Source organism: Lytechinus pictus, chromosome 8 (assembly GCF_037042905.1).
Source record: "Lytechinus pictus isolate F3 Inbred chromosome 8, Lp3.0, whole genome shotgun sequence".
NCBI lineage: Eukaryota > Metazoa > Echinodermata > Echinoidea > Temnopleuroida > Toxopneustidae > Lytechinus > Lytechinus pictus.
This window is the reverse complement of record NC_087252.1, coordinates 30,448,017-30,471,985: the sequence shown is the minus strand read 5'-3', so window position 1 is coordinate 30,471,985 and position 23,969 is coordinate 30,448,017. Positions and strand designations below refer to the sequence as shown.

Genomic DNA, 23,969 nt, shown 5'->3' with positions numbered 1-23,969 from the left:
ATCATAATCATCATCATAATTATCACTAATATTCAGTGATAATTCTATGAAAAGGTATCTCTTTTCTACTTAAAAACTAGTCCACCCCCAAGACAATATTGAATTGCTAAACAGGGGAAAATCAACTTGATGTGTAAAAGAAGGGAACCGGTGAGGTCACTATCTGACTGTGTATTTTGGATGCTGTTGAATTAGGTATGAAATATTTAATTTTTTCATAATTACAATGTCGTCCGTATTGCAATAGTCTTTTGTTTTAAATCCATATTATTAAAAAAGTGGGGGAAAATGAATAGATAATCGCATATGTTTGATTATCACCCGTTTTGCTGGTATCACTGTTCTATGAAAATGGAGCAAAACTGTTTATTTTGTGTTATTGTACATCATAAATTGAAAGATTTTGAAGCAAAATTGATTTATGTTTTGTGTGTGGGCTTATGCAAATCTATTCTTAGTTCGGGTGAATCAAAACCCAAATCCTTAATATCATATTTACCTATACATTGCGGTTGTTTATAGGGTTCCCTTTCGTGGGGGTGATGTTTATACCCCACACAAATGGATTTATGTTTTGTGTGTGGGCTTATGCAAATCTATTCTTAGTTCGGGTGAATCAAAACCCAAATCCTTAATATCATATTTACCTATACATTGCGGTTGTTTATAGGGTTCCCTTTCGTGGGGGTGATGTTTATACCCCACACAAATGGATTTATGTTTTGTGTGTGGGCTTATGCAAATCTATTCTTAGTTCGGGTGAATCAAAACCCAAATCCTTAATATCATATTTACCTATACATTGCGGTTGTTTATAGGGTTCCCTTTCGTGGGGGTGATGTTTATACCCCACACAATCTGGCGATATTTTGTGTAAGGAAGAAAAAAAAGGCCCTTAACTATTCAGGGACAACTCACTAAATTGGCATATGTATCCCTTTTCTTCTGAATTTCCACAACTCTCATCATTCCAATTCTGACGGTAATTTATTAAAAAAGTGGGAAAAAAGATAAATAGATAATCGCATATGTATGAATATCACCCGTTTTTGGGGTATCACTGTTCTATGAAAATGGAGCAAAACTGTTTATTTTGTGTTATTGTACATCATAAATTGAGAGATTTTGAAGCAAAATGGATTTATGTTGTGTGTGTGGGCTTATGCAAATCTATTCTTAGTTCGGGTGAATCAAAACCCAAATCCTTAATATCATATTTTCCTATAAATTGAGGTTGTTTATAGGGTTTATACCCCACACAATCTGGCAATATTTTGTGTAAGTAAGAACAAAAGGACCCTTAACTATTCAGGGACAACTCACTAAATTGGCATATGTATCCCTTTCCTTCTGAGTTTCCACAACTCTCATCATTCCAATTCTGACGGTAAATTAGGTCTCTCATCTCGACGCACTTCTCACTGGTGCTGCTCGGCTCTCCCTCTTTCCAAAACAGTCGCGTTATGTTCCTCCCATCTGAAAAATATGGCAGTGATGCGTTTCATATTAAGGAAATAATCTGTCATCTAAGGATGATATACGAAAAGTTGATGGGATCAAGGGGATGATGCGTTTCAATAATGAAATTAGTTGAGGTACTGGTGATTGTGATTTTAGTCTGTCAAAAAGAAATTTTTGTTATAATAATTATTATTTTTATTAGTAGTATCACTATTATCATTATTATTACGATTGTTGTTGTTAATAGCATTATCATAATCATTGTCATCATCATTACAATGGACGTTATTATAATAATGATTACTAATCATTATAATAATAGAACGTTCGCGTTCTCGATGCAATATTATACACAATTAACTGTGAAAATTTACAATTTACCACTTGTCTTATTTTAATCAGCTTAGATATCATATCATAAATATGTAACTTCATATTCTTGCCCTAGCTTGCTGATACAAGGTGTTTAATTTTAATAAAATTATCAAAACGAACCCATTTCCTCTTAAAATTCAATGTGTTGACGATGGAAGGATATCTGTATTCGGAAAACAAGTTTATTTCTCTTAGACTTATCTATTGAATAGATTTTTGAAAATATTTTGGTTTGTTTGTTTTATTTACTTTGTCAAAAAGACGGTTTTCTTTTACCCCATCATCATATCCAGCTTCAATACCCTTGGACCCAAACATGCTGAACGGATTCCGACCACTTGAAACCGTTCTCTTAAGTCTCTGTTTAATGCACACCGACTGGCAATTATGGCTAGTCGTTCTAGATCCCCCCCCCCCCCCCTTTACAAGATCTTAATCGTGTTTTAATTATACAAATAAAAAATAATTGAGATTGAAAAATTATGGGTGCATGCTCAATATTAATTTCTTCAAATAGAAAATGAACAGTACACAATTGCTAGTTGGAGTAATCCTTTGAAAATGCATTGGTTCGTCTAAGTTCGATTTCGTAGGATCTTGATTAGTTGTTATCCGATTTTGATGAAATTTTCAGCATTTTGCTCTGTGAATTTCCGGACCGGACCATCCCTTTAAGAAAAACATGTATTGTTTAATCCCATTTTCAAAACATAAACATATGGTGGAATAGCTACAGCATGTACAGGGTCCCGTTTCATAAAGACTTGTCATATTAAAAAAAGGGTGCACAATTCTATAGCATATTAAAGAGTAAACCAGATTTAAGGATTTCAGTCTCCTTTAACCGGCCCCCTTTTTTTGGTAAATCTTTTAATATAACAAGTTTTAGGAAGCGGACTGCAGGTCTGCGACCTACACATTGCGTTGATCAGTATTGGTGTGCAAACTAAATGCGATATATATTTACCTCTTCTCCACTTCCAATGCCTTCCTTCTTGTCCACCAATCCAAAATTGCTCATTAAGCCCCGCTAAAGTTTCATTGAGAAAAGTTTGAGTTTCATCATCTTTGACAAGAGCGAGGAAACCCCCTTCTCTATCGCAGTAATCCCTGGCACCAGACCATTCGCTAACTCCAGAGGATACTGCAAAGCATGTACTGCGTTCGGGGAACGAAATTTGACTATCACTGCAATTGACTGGAAAGATAGAGAGAGAGAGAGAGAGAGAGAGAGAGAGAGAGACAGCGAGAGAGAGTCGAGATAATTTCTAATGACAGTCATAAAATACGTTGACTGGTATTCTGATAATTAAACCTAGGTTTAATCCTGTAATTTTAAACCGCGCTTTTATGGAATGCTGGGCTTCATAATATTTATTCCATATTCATAACTTTTATTAATTGATTAATTTGAATTCATATTTTGGTACTTTAACAATCTTCCCTTTTCATAAAGTTTTAATACCCTTTTTTGGCAACGGAATAAGAAAACCAAAACAAAGTTAGCAACGGACACTCTATTTAAAGTGTGGTCTAAGTTAACCCTGGTTTAACTATAATCTTGAAAGCACCTATTGTGTTTAGGAATGTGCGTGCATTAGAGATGTTACAGATGACAACCATTTAAAATAAATTGAGATTTTGTCGCAGGACGGAGTGCAGACTATCAGAGCGCTCCATAACTGTAAAAGGTTAACGGGACACCAAGGAAAGAGTATACAGTATTCCATTTTAATTACTTGTTTTATCTCGAGGCAAGATGACAAACTGGGTCCTGCGACACAAAGGGTTGTGATTAATCGCACGCCTGATTTTCACGATTGGTTATACATTGTATTCAAAGCAATCAATCGTAGAAAAAAAACATGTTCTATGATCTTTGCTCCTGATTGTCGCACTCAGAGACAGAATGATACCAGTCAGTGGATGACTGGGTAGTTCATACGAAAAAAGGGAGTCGTAATAGTATTGAATGAATCATGGAGAGTTCATTTCCAAAAGAGGTTAGGTCCACTTACGGCCATTCTGAACAAACACAAAAATAAACCTATACTGCAGTGTTTCTAAATTTAATCAACTCACCATAGCATAAAACACTACCGTGTAAATGTAAAATGACGTTTAGAAAAACAAAATCTAGTGGTCTTCATTTTTTGTTTTATTTCTCTCAATTTTCTTGTTTTTCTTTCCCTTTAGGAAACAAATTGTACCCTACATTATTCACGCGTGTATGGTATGGGGTAGGTGTGTGTGTTATCTTGGCAATTGTGCGATTGTTAATTCTGTTCAAACTGAATTTTGGCACACACATGAACCAAAATTGCTCACTCGTTATCAACCAATGCATCATCACATGATTCATAAATGTTGAAATAGTACATACGTCTGGTTCGGCTATATTTTTATTATGATTAGCAACCTATGGCTACTCATTTTACTAGCAAGGAGGTATATCGTAATTTAGTAACATTGTTACATGCTATACGTCTCTTTCGAGTCAATGTTCAAAAGTACATGTGTGATAAATGTTTTAACGATCTCAATTTTCAATAAAGTTAAACAAAGATATTCACACGAATTCATAATAAAAATAATAAGAAAAAAAACACGCGTGGCTATTTTTTTTCAAGTATAGACATGTTTTCAAACACTTGCCGATTTCATATATATATATATATATATATATATATATATATATATAAATTTATATATATATATATATATATATGACATTTGGAAGTATTTGAAAAGGGAAAAAACAACAAAACATGTCTATACTTGACAAAAAACACAAGAGCCACGCATGATTTTATTTTTGGCCAATTGTTTCTTTTGTACCTCAGATACCTGAAGAAGGCCCAATTATGGCCGAAAGCTCGTGATTAAACTTGATGAACTGAACCCCGGCTACGTCTCATTGGTTATTCTCGCTGTATCTATAGCATCCTCTCATTCAAATATAAATATATATATATATACATATATACATATATGTGTATATATATGTGTGTGTGTGTGGGGGTGTGTGTGTGAGGGTGTGCGTGTGTGTATTCAACAGGGGTACAAGGGTAATTAATTAACCCATATGTCAACTGTCGGTAAGGGGAAAACAATTTGGCCTCTATTTTTTATTTCACTAAGATTGAGTATAAACATGATAAAGATGCTTGTTTAATCATAAGATTTGAGCAAGAAATAAGCGAATGAATAGATAAATAATTAAATACTTTGACTCAAGACTTGACAATAATGACAATGCTAAGCAAAACAAAGATCAGAACGCAGAATAGAAGAATAAAAACATAATGAGTCCGTTGAGGTGACTTTTCTTATGTCAAATGAGATTCATGGTCAAAGTAATTGATTACGTAATAGTATATAACATCATGGTTGTGCTAAATATACAGTGTATATCAATAAAAAAATACACTCTGTAAAAGTCCTGCGAATTGAAAAAGATTCAACATGGGAATACTTTTTACACCTAATTAGGTTTGGGTCTCATCTGTCAAATGAAAGTAAATATTTTGACAAAATTTTACACTTTAGTGATCACTTTCCTGTTGTGTAAAACTCGCAGAAATCTGTTTACCAGGGTCGGTGGAACGTATTTTTGTTTAGGGGGGGGGGGGACGTATCAATAAAAAAGGCATTTAATATGTTAAAAATTGGCATTAAGATGCGAACGGATAATTTCACAATGAGATTATCATCTGCGTAAAGCAGTTGTGTTATAGTAATCAACTTGAAAAAAACCCTTTTGAGGTAATTTCTGATTGATAAAATATTCAGTGCGTCCCGCAAAAATACGAAACCGAGATTTATTGATGATTTATCGTAACCTAATCACAAATGCAACATACAAATGACCTACCATTGCCAAGCTTAGAATCTCTTCTTTCATCTGGAATTACTTAGATTTTTTCTCATTCACGCATTAGTGAGTTAAAAACAATTTGAAGAGGGGAACCAAAAAGTCACTTGGCGGGATGTATCTGGGTTTCAAAAATAAAACCACATTTTAAAAATGTCAATATCTGTTTCTAATATTACACCTAAAAAAAAGAAAATGGTCAAGAAATATAAAAGCTCTGGTTAGTGGAAATAAGGCTTTAATTTCAATTATTTCATAAAATGTAGAGGTTTTACAGGCTACCGTTCAAACTCACTCGACACTCCGTTTTATTGATGATCAGCTATGCATTACGTCTTTTGTTAACCGTGCAATTGCTTTTGTGGGAAACCGGTGAAACCACATATATCTATTGAAATTATGGAAATACATTCAATATTTTTTACTTCTTGACCACTGTGATTAGGGTATCAAATAAAAGAGCAGATATTGAAAATTTTCGGCATGTGATTTTCTTTTTGAAATTCAGATACCCCCAGCCAAATGAGTTTTTGGTATCCTTTCTTCTAATTGTTTTTGCTCACTCATGCGTGAATAAGGAATAATCTAAGTAAACTTAATTTTAGATGAAAGAGGAAATTTTAGACTTTACATTGGTAGGCCATTTGTCTATATATTGTATTTATGATTAAGCTATGATAAATCATCGCTATATCTCGGTTTCGTTTTTTTGTGGGACGCACAAAATATTTAGATTTAAACAAAAATAAAATGTGAAGTTTTGAATCTCGCTTTTTGGACAATTATCGCGCAAATTAAAGTTAATGGACATTCTTACAAGATGTAGCGAGCACAAATCGCGAGCTCAATTTGTTGACGTTTCATGTACTAATAAGACCTGAAAATTAAACATATATCATGATAAAGATGTGTATCCAACTAAAGAATTGACGCAAGTGCGACGCGCAAGCTGAAATTTTAATATACTGACCAAAAAGAAGCTAGTCAGGACTGCATTTAGTGCCTAATGAATAGGATATATATTTCACCTATCGCATAATGCGAGCGCGAAGCGCGAGCTTAAAATATTTGATATTTCAACCTGAAAACTTGACATTCGAAGCACTCTTTGTAACCAACAAGAACAGAATGAGTACCTTGCTTAACAAACGTTGATGCAAAAGTTGATGCGAGCTCGAAGCGCGAGCTGAAAATGTGTGATATTCCAACCTATAAACTGGACATTCTAAGCAATTTTGATAACCAAGAACAGAATGAGTACCATACTAAACAATAATTGATGCGAGCGCAAAGCGAGAGAGAAAAAGTGTGTGATATTCTAAACCTAACATGTGTTGTGTTTTTTTTTCAAACAAGGTGTTTTATTTTGAAAAAGAGCACCTATAATTTTGAAAAAAAAAGCATCTTTCTATTTTGAAAAGAAACATTTCTTTTCCTACTGGGATTTTTATTTGGGGGGAGGGGCAAGTGCCCCCTGCCCCCCCCCTCCCTGTTACGCCGCCCCTGCTAAGCTGAAATAATAATTTTCAAACTGTGTTAAGGCGAAAACAAACTGGCCGTGCGGGACATTTCTCATATTTTGCTTTGGCATTTTCAGCCAATTGAAATAAAACAAAATGTCAAAATATAGCTGTTAAATTAGCTATATTTTGACATTTTGTATGACATTTGCCACTCGAATCAACTTTTAAATTCTAGGTGCACAGAATCCTAACCTTTCTTTTGTGCGAGCTGGATTTGAGGACATAACTAAATATAAACAAAAGTTTTGTTTCAGGCATCTTGAGCAGTTTTTACCAGGTTTTCATCATTTAAGGTAAATTTATATTTCATATTTCATTTAATACTCGTTTTCCCACACTTTTTCCTAGGTATAATAATCACTGCTAGGTGTAAAGAAAACATCATCACGATCATGACGATGCCCTAGGTGTGTGAGGGTGGGGGTGCTTTGTCGCTTGACAAAGTGTTTTGGGCACCGAAACACGTTGGAAAGGTAAGAACTATCTTCAAATCAATTTTTTTAGCTAAAGTTCATGTGCTCTTCGTGTTTAACGTCTTCTTTTATCCATATAACTATTTTTGAGTTATATGCACGTCATTTTTTACGAACTTTTTAAAGTAATTGAAGCTCATTCAAACGGAAAGTTATTATTATTTTTTTTTTGTGAGGGAGCAGTTATATCATCATTCGCTTAAAGGGATCTGTACCAATGTATAAACTCGGAGAAAGGCTTCAGGATGTTACAAATATATAATTTCAAGGGATCAATTCTAAGTGATTTTTTTTATACGCATTGTATAGTCACCGAGTCATAATTGCTTACTTGAGCAGTATGGTTCCACATTGGACCAAGAACCGCTTGGAAGGCACGTGCTGGTTAGGTCTGTGTTATTTGAGTAATAATTTGCATTGCATGTATATTGGATCACGTCACCGGGTGTGTAGAAGTCCCTTTGAGTCCCGTTCTCAATATCGCCATTGGCCGGGACAGGAGGGCTGGGACACGTGATGACTGCATTCAGAAAAAAAAAATATGATTAAAAGGGAAAGGTCTACTAAGAAAAAAAAAACAATTGAAGTAAAATCGAATATTGATAAGTAATATTTTAGATTTGTACAAAATATTGAAGCTATTGATCAAAAGATTCAAAAATTGACATATGTATGGAGAACAATTATATACAGTTGAGATTGTCGTAGTCAAATGTTAAGTTTACCTTAATCTAAACTGATTCGAATTATATAGGAGACAAAAGCCAAAAAAACTAATAATGCTTCAAAAAATTAAATCTAAATCGGAAGTGGAATGACACAAATTCTGATATTTTGAAATATTGTATCTTTGACTGTTTTTTGGTTTGCCCATAATGCACATCATAAATGAATGAGTCGGTGACATCCCTCACTCTTTATTTTATTTTGCATTCCATCAATCAAATTTCCAGGGACCAAAACGCCTTTCAATTAGGAATGAAAACACTTTTTTTTCCTTGTCAAATTTACTTCAGCATCCTCACCAAAAAACCATTCCCAGGAATGATTTGTCGTTATGAAGCATAAACAATCAAAACCATTAAACATAAAGGAAAATACTGAAACAGAAGAAAAGTAAGTTTAATGGATATTAAGTCATAACGTTTTCAAAACAAAGGTTTCAAAATTAGTTCTGATGTAATTGCAGCCCGCGTTTGGCTTGTATCATATGTAATCAATTGCTATTAACAAAAAACTATTGATAACTTAAAACTATGCTTATTTTGGGAAGAGAGTTCCAAAGACCCAGGAAATCCCCTTTCATTGTAATTCATATACGGCTGCGAAGTTCCATTAGCCAATTAACTTCTGATTTCCCAATAAAAAAGGGCTACGCGAAGACCAAACGGGGAGGGGGGTTAAAAGGATATTTTTCCGGGGGAAAAATCTAAACACTGGTAAAGACCATTATCTCTGCAAATGAATTGCCCCTCAGCGTGTGCTATTCATCAATTTAAAGCTTGAGAAACAGTTCATATGGGTCATTAAAACATTATAATATGATAATATTCTGTCTGCTTATGATGTGATCCCAATCACAAATAAGTGTCCACGGAACTTAACAATAAATATATACTTTCAAACATTTATGTGTGTTTTAATCGTAATGATTTTGCACATTCCATTTCAGTATTTGTAGATCTATCAGGACCTTTATCGACCATGGGAACTATGATTTTACATGCTTTATATACATGTATATATCCTGGAAGCAATGCGTTGCGTTTATTATTCTTGCCAACTGAAAGTTAATGGTTTCTATAAAAAAATAATGAAAACAAAATAGTTACATGTGCAATTAGGTTCGTCACCCAGCCACTCCCCATCTTCTGCGCAAACCCAAACGACGGCGTCAGCATCACCACCCATTGCAAATCCATCATTGCACATCCATGTTATGTAAGAATTGGCAGGGTAGGAGTCTACATCGTTGAGGCCGGGGCTGGAGGTACAGTTTGAACAGGTAGCGTTCGGCGAAAGGCATTCTGAATTCACACCAGCTAAGGCAAATACATGAAATGAGGATGTGAGCATGATCACGATAGTAATTGAAAACAAAATGTCTAAGCAAGACTTGAGTCAGCAAAAACTGTAAACATTACACTGCAAAAACTATGGTGTTGATTTAACATCAGCACGGAATCTATAATATATCCACACCAGAAAAGTATTAAACAACACCAGTTTCGATTTGGTCTAACACCAGATAAGTGTTTTTTTTTATTCATTCATTTATTTATTCATTTTTCCAACAAAATTACAATGCAATAATTTCAATAAAGAAAATATAAATGACATAAACATTCAAATAAACTAAATATAAAGAATATACACCTGATATACAATATACAACACCAATTAGTACTAAAGCAGCATCGGTTTGATTCCAAGCCGGTGTTGTTTCAATACTTCTCTGGTGTGGGCATATATAGATTCCGGGCTGGTGTTAGATCAACACCGGAGTTTTTGCAGTGTACCATGATTTATCACATAAGTTCAAACGAAGATGTGTATTTTAATGGTACGCTTTGATAGTAAAACGTACTTGATCATGATTTTAATATAATTTGTATATTAGTCGTAATTTGTTATTAATACTCCATGGCGTAGCCTATTCCTTGCATTAAAGATAAATACCTTTTGTGGTAACGATCGCAAACCTAGTTCGAAAAGCATCTAACGATATTACCGCCAAATTGTTTGTATGTATAAATAAAAAAAAATATGTGCCAAATGGCACTGGAAGAAAATACGTAATTGCTGAGTAACGGTCAAAATAATTCAATTCAATCTTTATTTTCGCAAATACGATAAAATACAAAGAAACATCAAATATTGTGATTAGATAATATGATAAATTGTGTGGCTTTCCATGAAGTTTATGAGAAACCTGTAAAGGCTGTTTCTCCAGAACATTATAAAAACACAACAATATTAATAAAAACAAACTCAAATCATTATATTAAAGTCAATGCAGGAAAAAAGGAAATAAAGAGTACACAAAATACGAGTTAAAGGGGGTGGGGTAAATACCGTACGAGTAATGCATTGATATCAACTGTGAAACTTAATAATCATTTACTATAAATTTCCATACTGTTTTCTAAATGAAGATATAAATTATGAAATGGTTATTATTTGGAGAATCTCATTCAATTGTTTGGGACCCACATAACTCAATTAATTAAATTCTGTGACTAGACTTGATAGACCATAAATAAAATTAATTGGAAGAACGGGTATTATAATTATGAACTTGATTATTGTATTGGAACAGGTCTGAAAAAGGAGTTCATGCTTATTAATATCGTATATGTTAAGTAAGGATATTTTCTTAAATAAAGGTGCGGATGTTGCTAGGTAATGGGAATTGGTAATTATTCTTAAACATTTCTTTTGAATTTTGAATATTGAGTCTAATTCATAAAAGGTTACATTGGTAGTCCAGACAATATTGCAATATCTTAAATTAGATAAGGGAAAATTATGGAATGGTATAGAGTTATCAGATTTAATATGAAGCAAACACTGCTTAAGTTTGTAAATCAAATTGGTATTCCTACTTATCTTATGTAAAACATTGATCATATGGTATTTAAAACTCAAAAGATTATCCAATATGACACCTACACAGTTAATGAAATCACTTAATTCGATATGTTTATTGTCGATATAAATATGAATATGGGCGTTGTTAATTAGATTATTATTATAAGATTCGTCAGTAATATGGGTTCGTGTTAAAGATTTATTTCTTTTCCATTTTTTTAAATAGATGCATCTAGTTTTATTGATACTTGATTTTAACCAGTCGGACAAATGACTTTCTTTTCACTGACAAGTTGTAAAGATGGCTATTTGTTCTTAACATCAAACATATCCATACAGTAGATGCACATATTCTCCGAATTTCACTTTTGTATGACATGTTACACAATTATTGATATTATTACAAATTAACTTTTCTTAAAGAACCTCCTTTGTTAATATCGTTTTCTAGCCCAAAAACGTCAGTTTGAAAAATAAAACGGTAACCACGTAGTTTGTACAAGAGCAGTAAAGATCATTGTGTGTGACAAAGCTGTCGAGGAATTATGTTAAATGAAACCAAAACCCAAGATGAAAAGCAATTTTATTGGAAAGAGTAAAATGAGAGGAACAATTTAAAAAACGTTTCATCAAATCGGTTATGAAATAAGCAAATTATGGATATTATTATTATTATAACCATCATCGTCATCATCATGCTAGAATCATTATTGCTGCTATTTTCATCGTTTTCAATAATTTGTGTGGTTATTGTTCATTATTGTTTTTATCAATACTATCATTTCTGCTATTATCAATTATCTTCATCCTACACACATAATCAATAGTATATATTAAAGTACTGTGATACAAATGAGTATGGGATACGTACCGAAGGTAAGTGCGCCGGCAACAATCACAAGAAGGAGCTGCATGCATCTATCCATATTTCCACTCTACGAATGACCTTGGGAGCTGGCATTATTCAATATATGAGCTGGTCAACAAGGAAACAAACTGGGTGTGTTATTAGTATCATAAAAACTATTAATAGCATTGTAAACTTACAAATTATTAAATATCTCGATAAATCAAAGGACTTTGCTCTTCGCGCAACCTTTTAGGCTAAAAGCATCAATACCACGCAAACTTCTGCTCGCGATCATCGTCTTAATGCATGACCAAAGAGAGAGAGAGAGAGAGAGAGAGGAAACGATATATATGTATACACACACACACCCTCACACACACACACATATATATATATATATATATATATATATATATATATATATATAAAGAGAGATAGGGGGTGTGTGCGTGTGTGAGAGAGAGAGAGGATGGATAAAGAGAGGCAGGGGCAGTGATTCTGGGAGGCCAGGGTGCACAGTGCCACCATTGTTTATAGCACTGAAAAAAGTGCCCTTTTATGCAAGAAAAATGCCTATCGGGAACGTGTACTGCGCCCCTTACACCTGAAAACGACTCGTTTTGTGTGTGAGCAAGTTCCCCCATTGCCTTTTTGTTAGTGCCCTGTCAGTCTCGTATCAGTGCCCCCTTTTACCCAAAAAAGGCCGCTGACGAACATGATCTGTACCCCTAAGAAGGACCCGTTTTATGTGTTAACGAGCGCCCCTTTGAAATAAGACAACAATATTCCCATTTTCGTTACCTTTTATGAAGAAAAACAAAAATTGTACGAATAGTCCTATGTGCCTTACGTTTCATGAGTCATATGAGTGAGGTAGATAAACAGTGGCGTAGAGATGAAGGGGGCTCTCCCCCCAAAAAAATCACAACCAAGAAAAAAAGAGAAAAGGAAAGAGAGAAGGGTGAAATATGGTACTTTTTTTTGAAAAAAATTATTCAAAATGTTTACGTGTCAAAATCTATCACAAAATTGCATTTTCGTTTAAAAGTGTTAAGATTTGTGCTCGCTCGCAGCTTCTTATAAATCGTACGTGATACGACATATCGGGCCACCACAATCTTTTTTTTTTACTCATTACACATCTGTAGAATAGTCTTCTTTTTGTTTCCTTTGTTATAAAATAGTGCCCTTTTCGAGTGAAAATGTGCCATTTCCCTGTCCCCCCCCCACTTTCAAATTCGCTCCGCTGCCTCTGAAGAGAGGAAGAACATTTTCAGCTGCTCTATATTTACCAGTTTAGTCATTTAAACTTCCTCGAAGAATTTGTAAATGAAAATACATAATTTACTGGTTCAGTGGTTAATCACCCTGAACTTTTTTTACAAGTGCTAACTTTGAATAAATTAACATTTTATACAATGTTTGCGGAGCTTTTTATGTGCAATGATAGGCGGATTTGTTTGTTGTGTACAATAAGGGTCTATTTTGACACCAGGAAACAGGCATATGTAAAGATTTGTTGAACTTGATTTACCCTGACATAAACATAGCCGACGGACTAGTAAATACATCGTTTAAATATTATATAAACTTAAAGAGATCACGCGAATGTTCGTTTACAGGTTAAGTAAGCCATCAAAACAAACATCGAATGATATCATCTTGTCCAAGCTATTTAGATAACTGTTTTAACAATCGTTGTTTGCATGATCTGGTCTAACAACCTAAAATCGAACGCATGCAATATGTGTTAATACAAGTCGTGAAACGATCGCAAGAAAAACCATCAGAAACAAAGAGGGGGCGATTAACTAGCCGATGAACTATGGTAATTTACATGATTAAAATTCCGCAAAACAATATTTGTATATAGATCTTGACCTTCTTGATCAAACTTTTGAATTATTTTCCCCGCTTTGCGGAATATAAAAAGTAAGTTCACCAACTGTTTTGTATACGATCATCATTGCAAAATGCTATTTTATACACTTGATTTAAACAAGTTTTGCTTATTCGACTTGACTTCATTTATTACTGTTATCTTCGGTCTATAAAATCCCTTTGATATGACGCTCCGTGGTGACTCCCTATTAAAGGGGTATTCCGGGCAGAAAAGAGAGAGAGAGTAAAATTCCCTGGGCAAAAGTTGAATATGTCATCAAAGTGTTATCAAAATAATTGCTCTCAATTATTTGAGAGCATGGCCATTGTCTTGAATATGCAACATGTTGGCTAATGACTTCATGCCAACTTGCGGCTTTCGTATGTTAGTACCAGTCCTTTTATCATCTATTTTGAGTGTTTAGAGTGTTTAAGCGAAACATTAAAAACGCGTATTTTGGTCTGCATGAATTGTCTGCTTAATACCAAAGCGTATCCCTAAAATGACCGTAATCCGACAAATATCCAATAGGTTCCTGTACAAAACTTGCCATTTAATAAGATACCGTATTTAAAGGTCAAGTCCACCCAAGAAAAAAAATTGACTTGAATAAAGAGGGAAAAATCAAACGAGCATAATGCTAAAAAATAACCGAAATCGGATGTAAAATAAGAAAGTTATGACATTTTGAAGTAAAAAAAAAAAATTAAATTCATAACTCAGTGACATGCAAATGAGAGAGTCGATGATGTTCATCACTCACTATTCATTTTATTGTTTATTGTTTGAATCTTACAATATTTAGTTTTTTACCAATTTGACATAAATGACAAACTTTAACTGAACAATAAATTATTATAACAATGGTAATATCACATGTTCACGGTGGAATGAAAATTTATTTCATGGGAAAATGAGGAGAAAATTAGAATATTTCATAATTATTATAATATACAAAAGAAATAGTGAGTGAGTAATGTCATCAGTTCCCTCACTTGCATACCGACCAGGATGTGCATAATATCTGTTTTATGAAATTGAGCTAAACTTTAAAATGTCATAACTTTGATGAAATTTTCAGTGTTATCCTCGTTGAATTCGTCTCTTTTTCTTCAAATCAATTTTTGTTGGGGTGGACTTGTCTTTTAACGGTATAGTGCGCATGCGTAAATGCATGAAACACACAACGCGTACAATGAAATCGATTCGTTGCGCAGCATAGAGCACAATGAAACACAACGAACAACCTCTACATGTCAAAGACTTAAATATGATATTAGTGATGATGCCATAATTTGGCAAGTAATATGACTTGTTCAATCACGTTTCTCCATCTTATATATTATTATTTTTTTTTTTCTGGGGGGGGGGGATGGGATAGATGTTAATAACTATATTGGATGGCTTTATTACATGGAATACCAGAAATATTCCACTCGTTAGAGCCAATATTTCACGCATCTCATTTATTCATTTCACTCATATATATATATATATGTATATATATATAAATATATATATATATATATATATATTTATATATATATATATACTAGAATTATGAAGAACTCACTTGCAAAATGGGTTAGGTCCATTTTCATCAAATTTGATTTTTTTTTTCTCAAAGTCTATATTTTTAGTAGCTCTGTAAGATGATACCAAGAAAAGTTGAAATACCTATTAAAAAGTGACCTAAAATGGCAAAGAAAATCACTTTTTTCAAAAGGGTCCATTTCAGTTTAGTTGCAAAAGGGGTAAGGTCCACACATAATTTTTTTGGAAAAGAACATCTTCAAAAATGAAGACAGGTAGATTTCTTTTATACCCAATTTTAAGTTCTCATGGTTGGGTATCATGAAAATTCAGTTTTGCATAACAATATTGCAATATGGGAGAATTGAAAAAAAAATATTGGAGTGGACCTAGCCCCTGTTGCGACTAAACTCTTCTGAATAACTCATTTGTCAAAAGGGTTCAGGTCCATTTTTCATGAATTCTATTGTTTTCTGTCTCTAAATCTCCTAATCTGATACCAAAGAAAATTTGAAATTCAAATGAAAACATGAATGAAAGTGGCAAAGAAAAATCACTTTTTTAATCAAAAGAGATTGAATTCATTTTAGTTTGCTTGCAAAAGGGGTTAGGTCCACAATGATAATTATTGAAAAAAATATATATAAACAAATTGAAGACAGGTAGATTTCTTTTATACCCAATTTTATGTTCACATAATAGGGTAGTACATCATGACAATTTAGTTTCTCATAAGAATATTGCAATAAGTGAGAATAAAAAACATGTTTTTTCTCGGAATGGTCCAAAGTGGACCTAACCCCTTTTGCAACTAAACTCTTTATATATAAAATTAGAAATCAACCGATTCTCTACTCTTTATTTTACTTTGCCGCCTGTGAAGTATTGATTTTGCAATTTATTCGTTACATTTTGTCATAAGTAATACCAATTTATAAAAAAGAAGATTCCTCCTTAATTAGCAATTACAGGCCCATATCTTTACTACCATCAATATCTAAAATTATTGAAAAAATTATTTATAAACGACTCTTTACTTTTCTGAAAAACAATTATATTTTTATTCCTAATCAGTTCGGTTTTAGAGAAGGACACTCAACAGATTATGCCTTATTATATATGTACGACAAAATTATTGAAGCTTTCACCAGAAAGGAACATGCGATTGGAATTTACATGGATCTTTCGAAAGCTTTCGATACAATCGACCACAAAATATTAATTCATAAATTAAAGTCATATGGAATAAGGGGACAAGCACTATCCTGGTTTGAAGACTATTTACATAATCGACAACAATACGTACATTTCCAATCTCAAAACTCACAAAAACAAAATATCAAGTGCGGCGTACCACAGGGATCAATTCTGGGACCCCTACTTTTTATTATCTATATTAATGATATCATAAATTCATCCCCAATTCTAAATTTCATAATTTTTGCCGACGATACCAGTATTTTCTATTCCCATGCTAATTTAGATACTCTAACTCATATTCTTAATTCAGAACTCTCTAAAATATCCCAATGGTTTAAAACAAACAAACTTTCACTTAACATAAGCAAAACCAATTTTATACACTTTCGAGAAGCTAATCCACACTTACCAGCTCCCAATTTATCAATTGACGGTTTACCTCTTACTGAAAAGCACTCTACCAAATTCTTGGGAGTAACAATTGACTCCAATCTAACGTGGAATGACCACATACACAATGTACATACATCTATATCAAGAAACATAGGAATAATTTACAAATTAAAAGACTTTCTTTCTGAAAAATCATTATTGGTTCTATACAACTCCCTAGTACTTTCACATATGATGTATTGCAATATTGTATGGGGTAACTGTAGTATAACGAAAATAAACTCTCTTCTACTTCTCCAAAAACGAGCAATTCGTAACGTTACTCATTCGCATTATATTTCCCACACAGAACCTCTATTTCAGCGTTTAAATGCACTTAAAATACAGGATATTCACACTCTACAAACAGGTATATTTATGTTTAGATACACTTACAATAATCTTCCATCATTATTCCAAAATCTATTCAATTTAAATTCAAATATACATGCATATCCAACTCGCCACTCTTCTGATTATCATACACAACCCCAAACTTATTCTTGCTCGAAAATCAGTTCGCCATCATGGACCAGATACCTGGAATTCCTTACCACAATACTTAAAACAATGTCCCTCTCTTAACTCATTCAAATCATCCTTTAAAAAATTTATGACACGCAAATACAATTCTGAATAATTTATGCATATATATAAAAAGAGTTCTACGGGTCTTGGTCAATTTTCAATTTTCTTGGTAAATTTTTAATTTCTATCTGATCTCATAAACTGTTACATCAGAAAATGAAAAAAATTAAGTCATAGTATCAAACTTTTCTATCATTTCAAGCTGTATCCTGGAACCATTCAATATTTCCTAATTACTACTACCCCACACCCTCATATACCGACACACATACACGCACACCCACTCTCAACACACACACACACAGTTAACATACACATACAATTTTAAATATACATTTGCACACGCGCACACGTTTGCACATGCACAAACACATGCAAATACGTCAAATGTGCACATAATATCAGGCATACAAGGTTCTTGCATGTAAATATCGTATTAATAATGTCTGTTTATAATTATTTTAAGTCAATGCTTGATTTGTACTTCGTTCTTTTTTGTCTATTTCGCTAATACGTTTTGAGGCCGCTACCCTAGACAAGCACTGCTTATGGTAGCGGTCTCCAGCATTTTTTTTTTGTCTACTCAACAAAGTACAACTTATAATATTGCAAACTAATACTATCTATATACATTTTTGCAAATGAATGATTATTTGTATTTTTTTTTGTTAAAAGAAATGTATCACTATTTTTTTCTTTATGTTGTACATTATGTTTGTTAATTATTTCTGTTGGAAAAATGCTGAAATAAAATAAAATAAAATCAAATCATATAAGAAATTGATCCGACGAATCAATCAATCTAACATCAACCGGTAAATTGCAATTCGTCTACTGCCAACTTATCCACTCACCACATGGTCTACTTTCATGTAGTCTAATGCCATTCCGTCCATCAACAATTCGTCTAACAATCATTTGGCCCAAATGATCAGTGTCTAACGACCACTTTGTCTATGACCATTTAGTCTCACAACCAGTTGGTCTAATATCCATTTCAATTTCATCTATATTTTTTCAAAAATTTAACACTTAATCCAGTTAGACCAAAATGGTATATGGACTAAATGGCTATTGGACCAACTGGTTATCAGACGGAATGGCGTTAGAATAAAGGAAAGTAGACCATGTGATAAATGGACGATCTGCCGGTAGACCAAATGATAGTAGACGACTTGGCAATTGGGCGAATTGGCATTAGACGAATTGGAAATAAACCATGGAAACCAACCTTCATTATCACCTGAATCACCAAAACCAACACCGCCACCATCACCACCAGCGCCACTATTACAACCACTCACAACACTATAATTAGATCCGCCCACCGCCATCAACATCGTCAAAAAAATATTTCTACATACACTGCCATGAGATTTAGTAGGCCTATCTCCAGGTTTCCTACGCCCAGGTACCTGCAGATCCTATTATGTTCTCTTTTTTAATCAGAAAGACACGAAGTTATATACCGGTGGCGTCTAAGATATATTTGTCAGCACCATGTCCATCAACATCTTCTAAGCGAGCAAGATTTATGCACATTCAACAAACCTAGATTGAAGTACAGACTAGAGATATTCCAATCTTTTGAGCCAGTAGCCACTTTACACCAATCCCCATTTCATGTAGCGTGCATGGGTCTGCGTGTGTATCAAAATCTCAATGTCTGCAAACGAGATTACCTTGTTCAAGGGTTACTGTTATGTAATATGAGATAGGTCTACATATCTAGAAACTTCGATTTTTTTTTCGAAAGATGGAAACTTGGGGGATTTCCCCAGATATATGTAAATGACCTGATATACATTTTTTTCTGACCCTAAGAGGATACTTTAATTTGCATCTGTATTTTTTTTGGCAGCGTTGGCGATTGCTGACGACAGCCTAGCTTACAACGAAAAAGTAAAGTACATGGGAAAACACCAACTTTATCACAGAAAAGAGTATTTGCAGTCATGAAAGACCGATTAACTTTTATTCTGCAGTGCGTAGCACTCGTTCAACAAGATGACCTTCACAGCTATTATTTTTTTGTCGACAAGAATTTATATGAACGTACATTTTTAGCAATGACATTTAGATATGACGACGGACCTTTCTCAGTTGAAAGAACCAATTAAGGTATTTATGCATACACACATAATTATTCTATATGTATGTACATTTGTATAATTATTTACACATGCTGATATAAATACATATAGAAGGAGTATATAAAGTATCTATTACGCAGTTACCAAGTTGAAATTATCCACAGGAAACAATCTTAGGCCGCTTTTTTACATGTTAAAAGAAAATTCGTATATAATGGCAGTTTGGATGAAAGGATTTGTAAAAATAAAATGCTAGGATTAATAAATTTCAAAATCTGTTGTGTTTGAACAATTGGTTTCTCTTCATATGTTTTCCAACATGTGATTATAGAGGCTTATCAGCATATGATCTGGGGGTGTTTCACAAAGATTTAAGTATGACTTAAGTCGCACTTAAATGCCTACGCGTACATGATATGGAACGCACGATCTTATTGATAGACACGCAGTAGTGCGCGTCCTCATGACACGATCTGACCAAAGCGGTCAAGCCTTTCATACCGTACGCAACTTGGTATTTAAGTGCGACTCTAAGTCATACTTAAATCTTTGTGAAACACCCCCCTGGTCTCACTTCCTTACATCGAAAGAAGGAATGTGATACAACGATTCAGAAACTAAGAAAACACCTTTGCAGATCTTGTTGTTAATTTACGTAAAATGTATACGGACCAACAGATATGCAAATATTAGCCTGCCCTTTGAACAGTTAACCACCGTGTAATTGCTACTATTAAAACCAATTTGTAAAGATATAAACGTTAAATCCAGTGTTATGAGAACAACGATCACTGACCATTGACGGAGAGTGCACAATGGTAATCTGTGTATTGGTTGGTATGGAGGGGGTGGGTGGGGGTGGGGGTGTCACGTTTGCTTACTTCACTCTAAAGATATTGGGTTAAAGTGCTACATGATGGTAATTATATGTCCAACCAACACTGGGCATTTCTTTTGGGTAATTTTCATTCCTCCAGTGTGATGAAAATTTGGCCCATTCTAAATTATTAGTTATTTTTTAACCTTACTGGGGCCCGTTGCAGAAAGAGTTGCGTTTAAACGCAAGTCAAAAAATCAATCGCAAGTCAAAAATGCGCGCTGTTGATTGGTTGAAAATCAAGTTGCTCATGATTTTTGGAGTTGCGATTGATTGCAACTCTTTCTGCAACGGGCCCCTGGACAATATACTTCCCGCATTGAGTAAAATACTGCCCTAATAGGTTGGAAAAAAAAAATACCCTCGTGGTGGTTGAACAATTTACACAATATTTGTTACACTGTACATTCACAACTTTGATTTGTTTCCTAATGAAAGCAACATGGAAATACTTATCACTAATATTTTATTTTTTCATTTGTTTTATATTTTATTCCAGATATATATTCCATTTATTTTATTCGACGCAATTTTCGCGTTCAATATAATGTTTCAACTTAACGTTATGTCAATTATTTACAATGATAATCTACAATTAATGAATGAAACAAAATATACATCCGAATCATTTCGAAGCATGCATTTTGCGCAACAACAATTTTTCATGGCATGTTCAATGATGCGCCAAAACCAACCATGCAAGAGGAACAATATCATTGTATTAAATTATCACGGAATCACTTTTAAGAACAAATGAATTGGTTATGCCTTGGTACGAGGAGTCAAAATACAAGTTAAAAGCGTAGATATACGGCAATCACCTTTAATATAATATCACCCGTTTCCTGAAGTAAATGAAACTCAGAAGTTGAGAATCAATATATACGACCCACAAACATCGACCTGGCAAATATGTACATGCTATATGGTTGCCCAATGCATACATGTTAATATGGGTACGATATATATGTTGATGGAACAGACTTTTAGATCACCTACAATAATAATAAAACAATTTTTGCTTATTTTTCCTAATAATTGTATTAAAAAAAGCGAGCACGAAAAAACGCAATAATTTTTTGTTTTGCGTAAGCGAACTTTATAGCAAGATTATCGTTTCGAACAGTGCGTATGCCTTTGTGTCAAATTAATAATACGCGCAATCATTATTGATACATGGACACAGGGCTGGGAAGAGGAATTGAAATGCAAGTACAATGAAAGTCGGATTCAACTAATTTTTTTTCTTTTGGAAAATATCACAACCAGAATCTAGCATCAATAGGAAGATTACAATTATCATGGAATACAATAACTGACTTCAAAACGCTTCCATGTTATTTTCCCCTATATTGTAAACATGTGGAAATATAAAGCTCTTGAGATTACTTAGGCTTATTATTCCAAGCTGCATGAATCACTGAACATCATGCCTGTTTATTGCAAATCAAATCAGATCAAAAAAATAAAAAATTCCATTGCCAATTTGTTCTTCAAAACATATCAGAATCTGTTTATGTTGGGGTAACTCCAATAGGAATTCGGCAAAGCAGCATTCCGCTGCATGAACGCCATGCTGGCATATAACCAATTACATAATTATGAAACTATTTACGTCTTGGTTTATCAGTCGCATGGCCTGGCTGACCGTTATAGACGACAGAATCCAGTCATACACATGATAAACGATGGCCCACCGACGTATTCCCATTTCCTTGCATATAGCAGAACAATTACATTATATCTAGGAAAGTGTTCGTAAAAGCAAACTTCCCCACTACCGTGTACATAATTGTATTGATGCCGAATTTCCCATCAGCTTTCCCCAAAAATATTGACAATTAAAATGTATAACATTGGGAATGCTCTTTTTGTTTAACTGGGAGGTTCCAACGTACAGTATGGTGGTGATTCAATATCTTCAAATTTCCCTTCGACATTTTCTCGACTGTTATCGTCCTTTTTTGTCTGTAGGGACATCCCCGCAAGAGGGACACCTTTTCTAATGTTTGAGACTCCATGTGCTGTTATTGGGTCAGTGTCATCAGAAGGGTTCAGGCAGAAATAATATGGATTCGGGTGATCTGCTGACTCAGACGAAGCACTAGCTTTCCTTTGGATTTTCTCATTGACTTGGTGGATCAGGTCTTCTGCCATTACTGAAGGTTGATAAAGATCGTTGAACAATAAGGTACCATCATCAACCTTATCATATGTCGACATTCTTTCTTCCCCATTTTGTTTGAGAGCGTTCGATGTAGGTGTATTTGCGATGTGAGTTTTACCTGACCTACCACACTCAATAAAACCGCTTCCGGATGGGCGATAAAGATCATTGAAAATCATGTTTTTGTCATCCACTTCGTTGTATGTTGTATCAATATTGGTGATTGCCATTGCATCAGCCTCTGATGGATTGCTTTTGGGAGCAGCATTTATTCTTGGACGAGGAGACTGTTGCCTTGTAGATTGGTCAACGTCCTTGTTAGAGTTGATTTCCGTGTAATCAAGTTCCTCATACTCGTTCTCCCCCAGACTACCTTGTTTGCGTAGGACACCCATGTCGATTGATGGCCTTGGGGTTTCCAGGGTTTCATACACATTACTGTTCGTGTCTACAGAGCTACGGTGTGATTCCAAAGCAGATCGAAGTCGGTCAAACTCACCGACATCCCTTCCATCCACATCCCCCGAAGACAGATCATTCCCACTCCCCTGGTTGCAATCCCTGCCATGTGACAAACTCGTGTAAGGTAGCTGGTGGGTACTCCGTAACGAAGCATAACCTTCGTCATCTACAGGTACAAGAAGCGTAGTACTGTTCGCGGTATTCGAGCGCCCTCTCGGGCCAGTTGATCCAGTATCTGCTCTCGGACGTCCTGTAACACCTTCTCCAAGTGCCATGTATCTTGATTCGTGTGTTTCAATGGTTTCCATGCTACCCACGCTTAGACCAGTGTATGCATCGTTGCCAATGCCGATCGTGACCTCTGTATTCGGGTTAAAGGCCACCTTATACTCATTGCCAATGAAATCATAGACGGGCTCATCAAAGGATGGTGTCTTAGACGAGTTCCGCACATGTTTCCTCCTATAACCATTTAAAAAGACACACAAAGAAAAATTTTACCAGTACTTTCATGAAACGAAAGATATCGATGCTATCTGATACATACATTGCAATTTCGTAATACTGCAACTTTTATCCAACTGATAA

General features: G+C 34.3%; 1 protein-coding gene across 1 annotated transcript in view; it reads right to left on the bottom strand.

The window, feature by feature from the left end:
- LOC129266546 (CUB and sushi domain-containing protein 3-like) overlaps positions 1-19,340 on the bottom strand; it is a 35,841-nt gene extending 16,501 nt beyond the window's left edge. Inside the window, exons 1-6 of the mRNA XM_064103915.1 lie at positions 19,147-19,340; positions 12,169-12,273; positions 9,539-9,748; positions 8,038-8,226; positions 2,804-3,034; positions 1,324-1,476 (exon numbers count right to left, since the gene is read on the bottom strand). Coding sequence (XP_063959985.1) covers positions 1,324-1,476; positions 2,804-3,034; positions 8,038-8,226; positions 9,539-9,748; positions 12,169-12,223 — 838 coding nt within the window. The 5' untranslated portion in view covers positions 12,224-12,273; positions 19,147-19,340. The remainder of the gene's footprint in view (positions 1-1,323; positions 1,477-2,803; positions 3,035-8,037; positions 8,227-9,538; positions 9,749-12,168; positions 12,274-19,146) is intronic.
- Between the last annotated feature and the right edge of the window lie 4,629 nt (positions 19,341-23,969).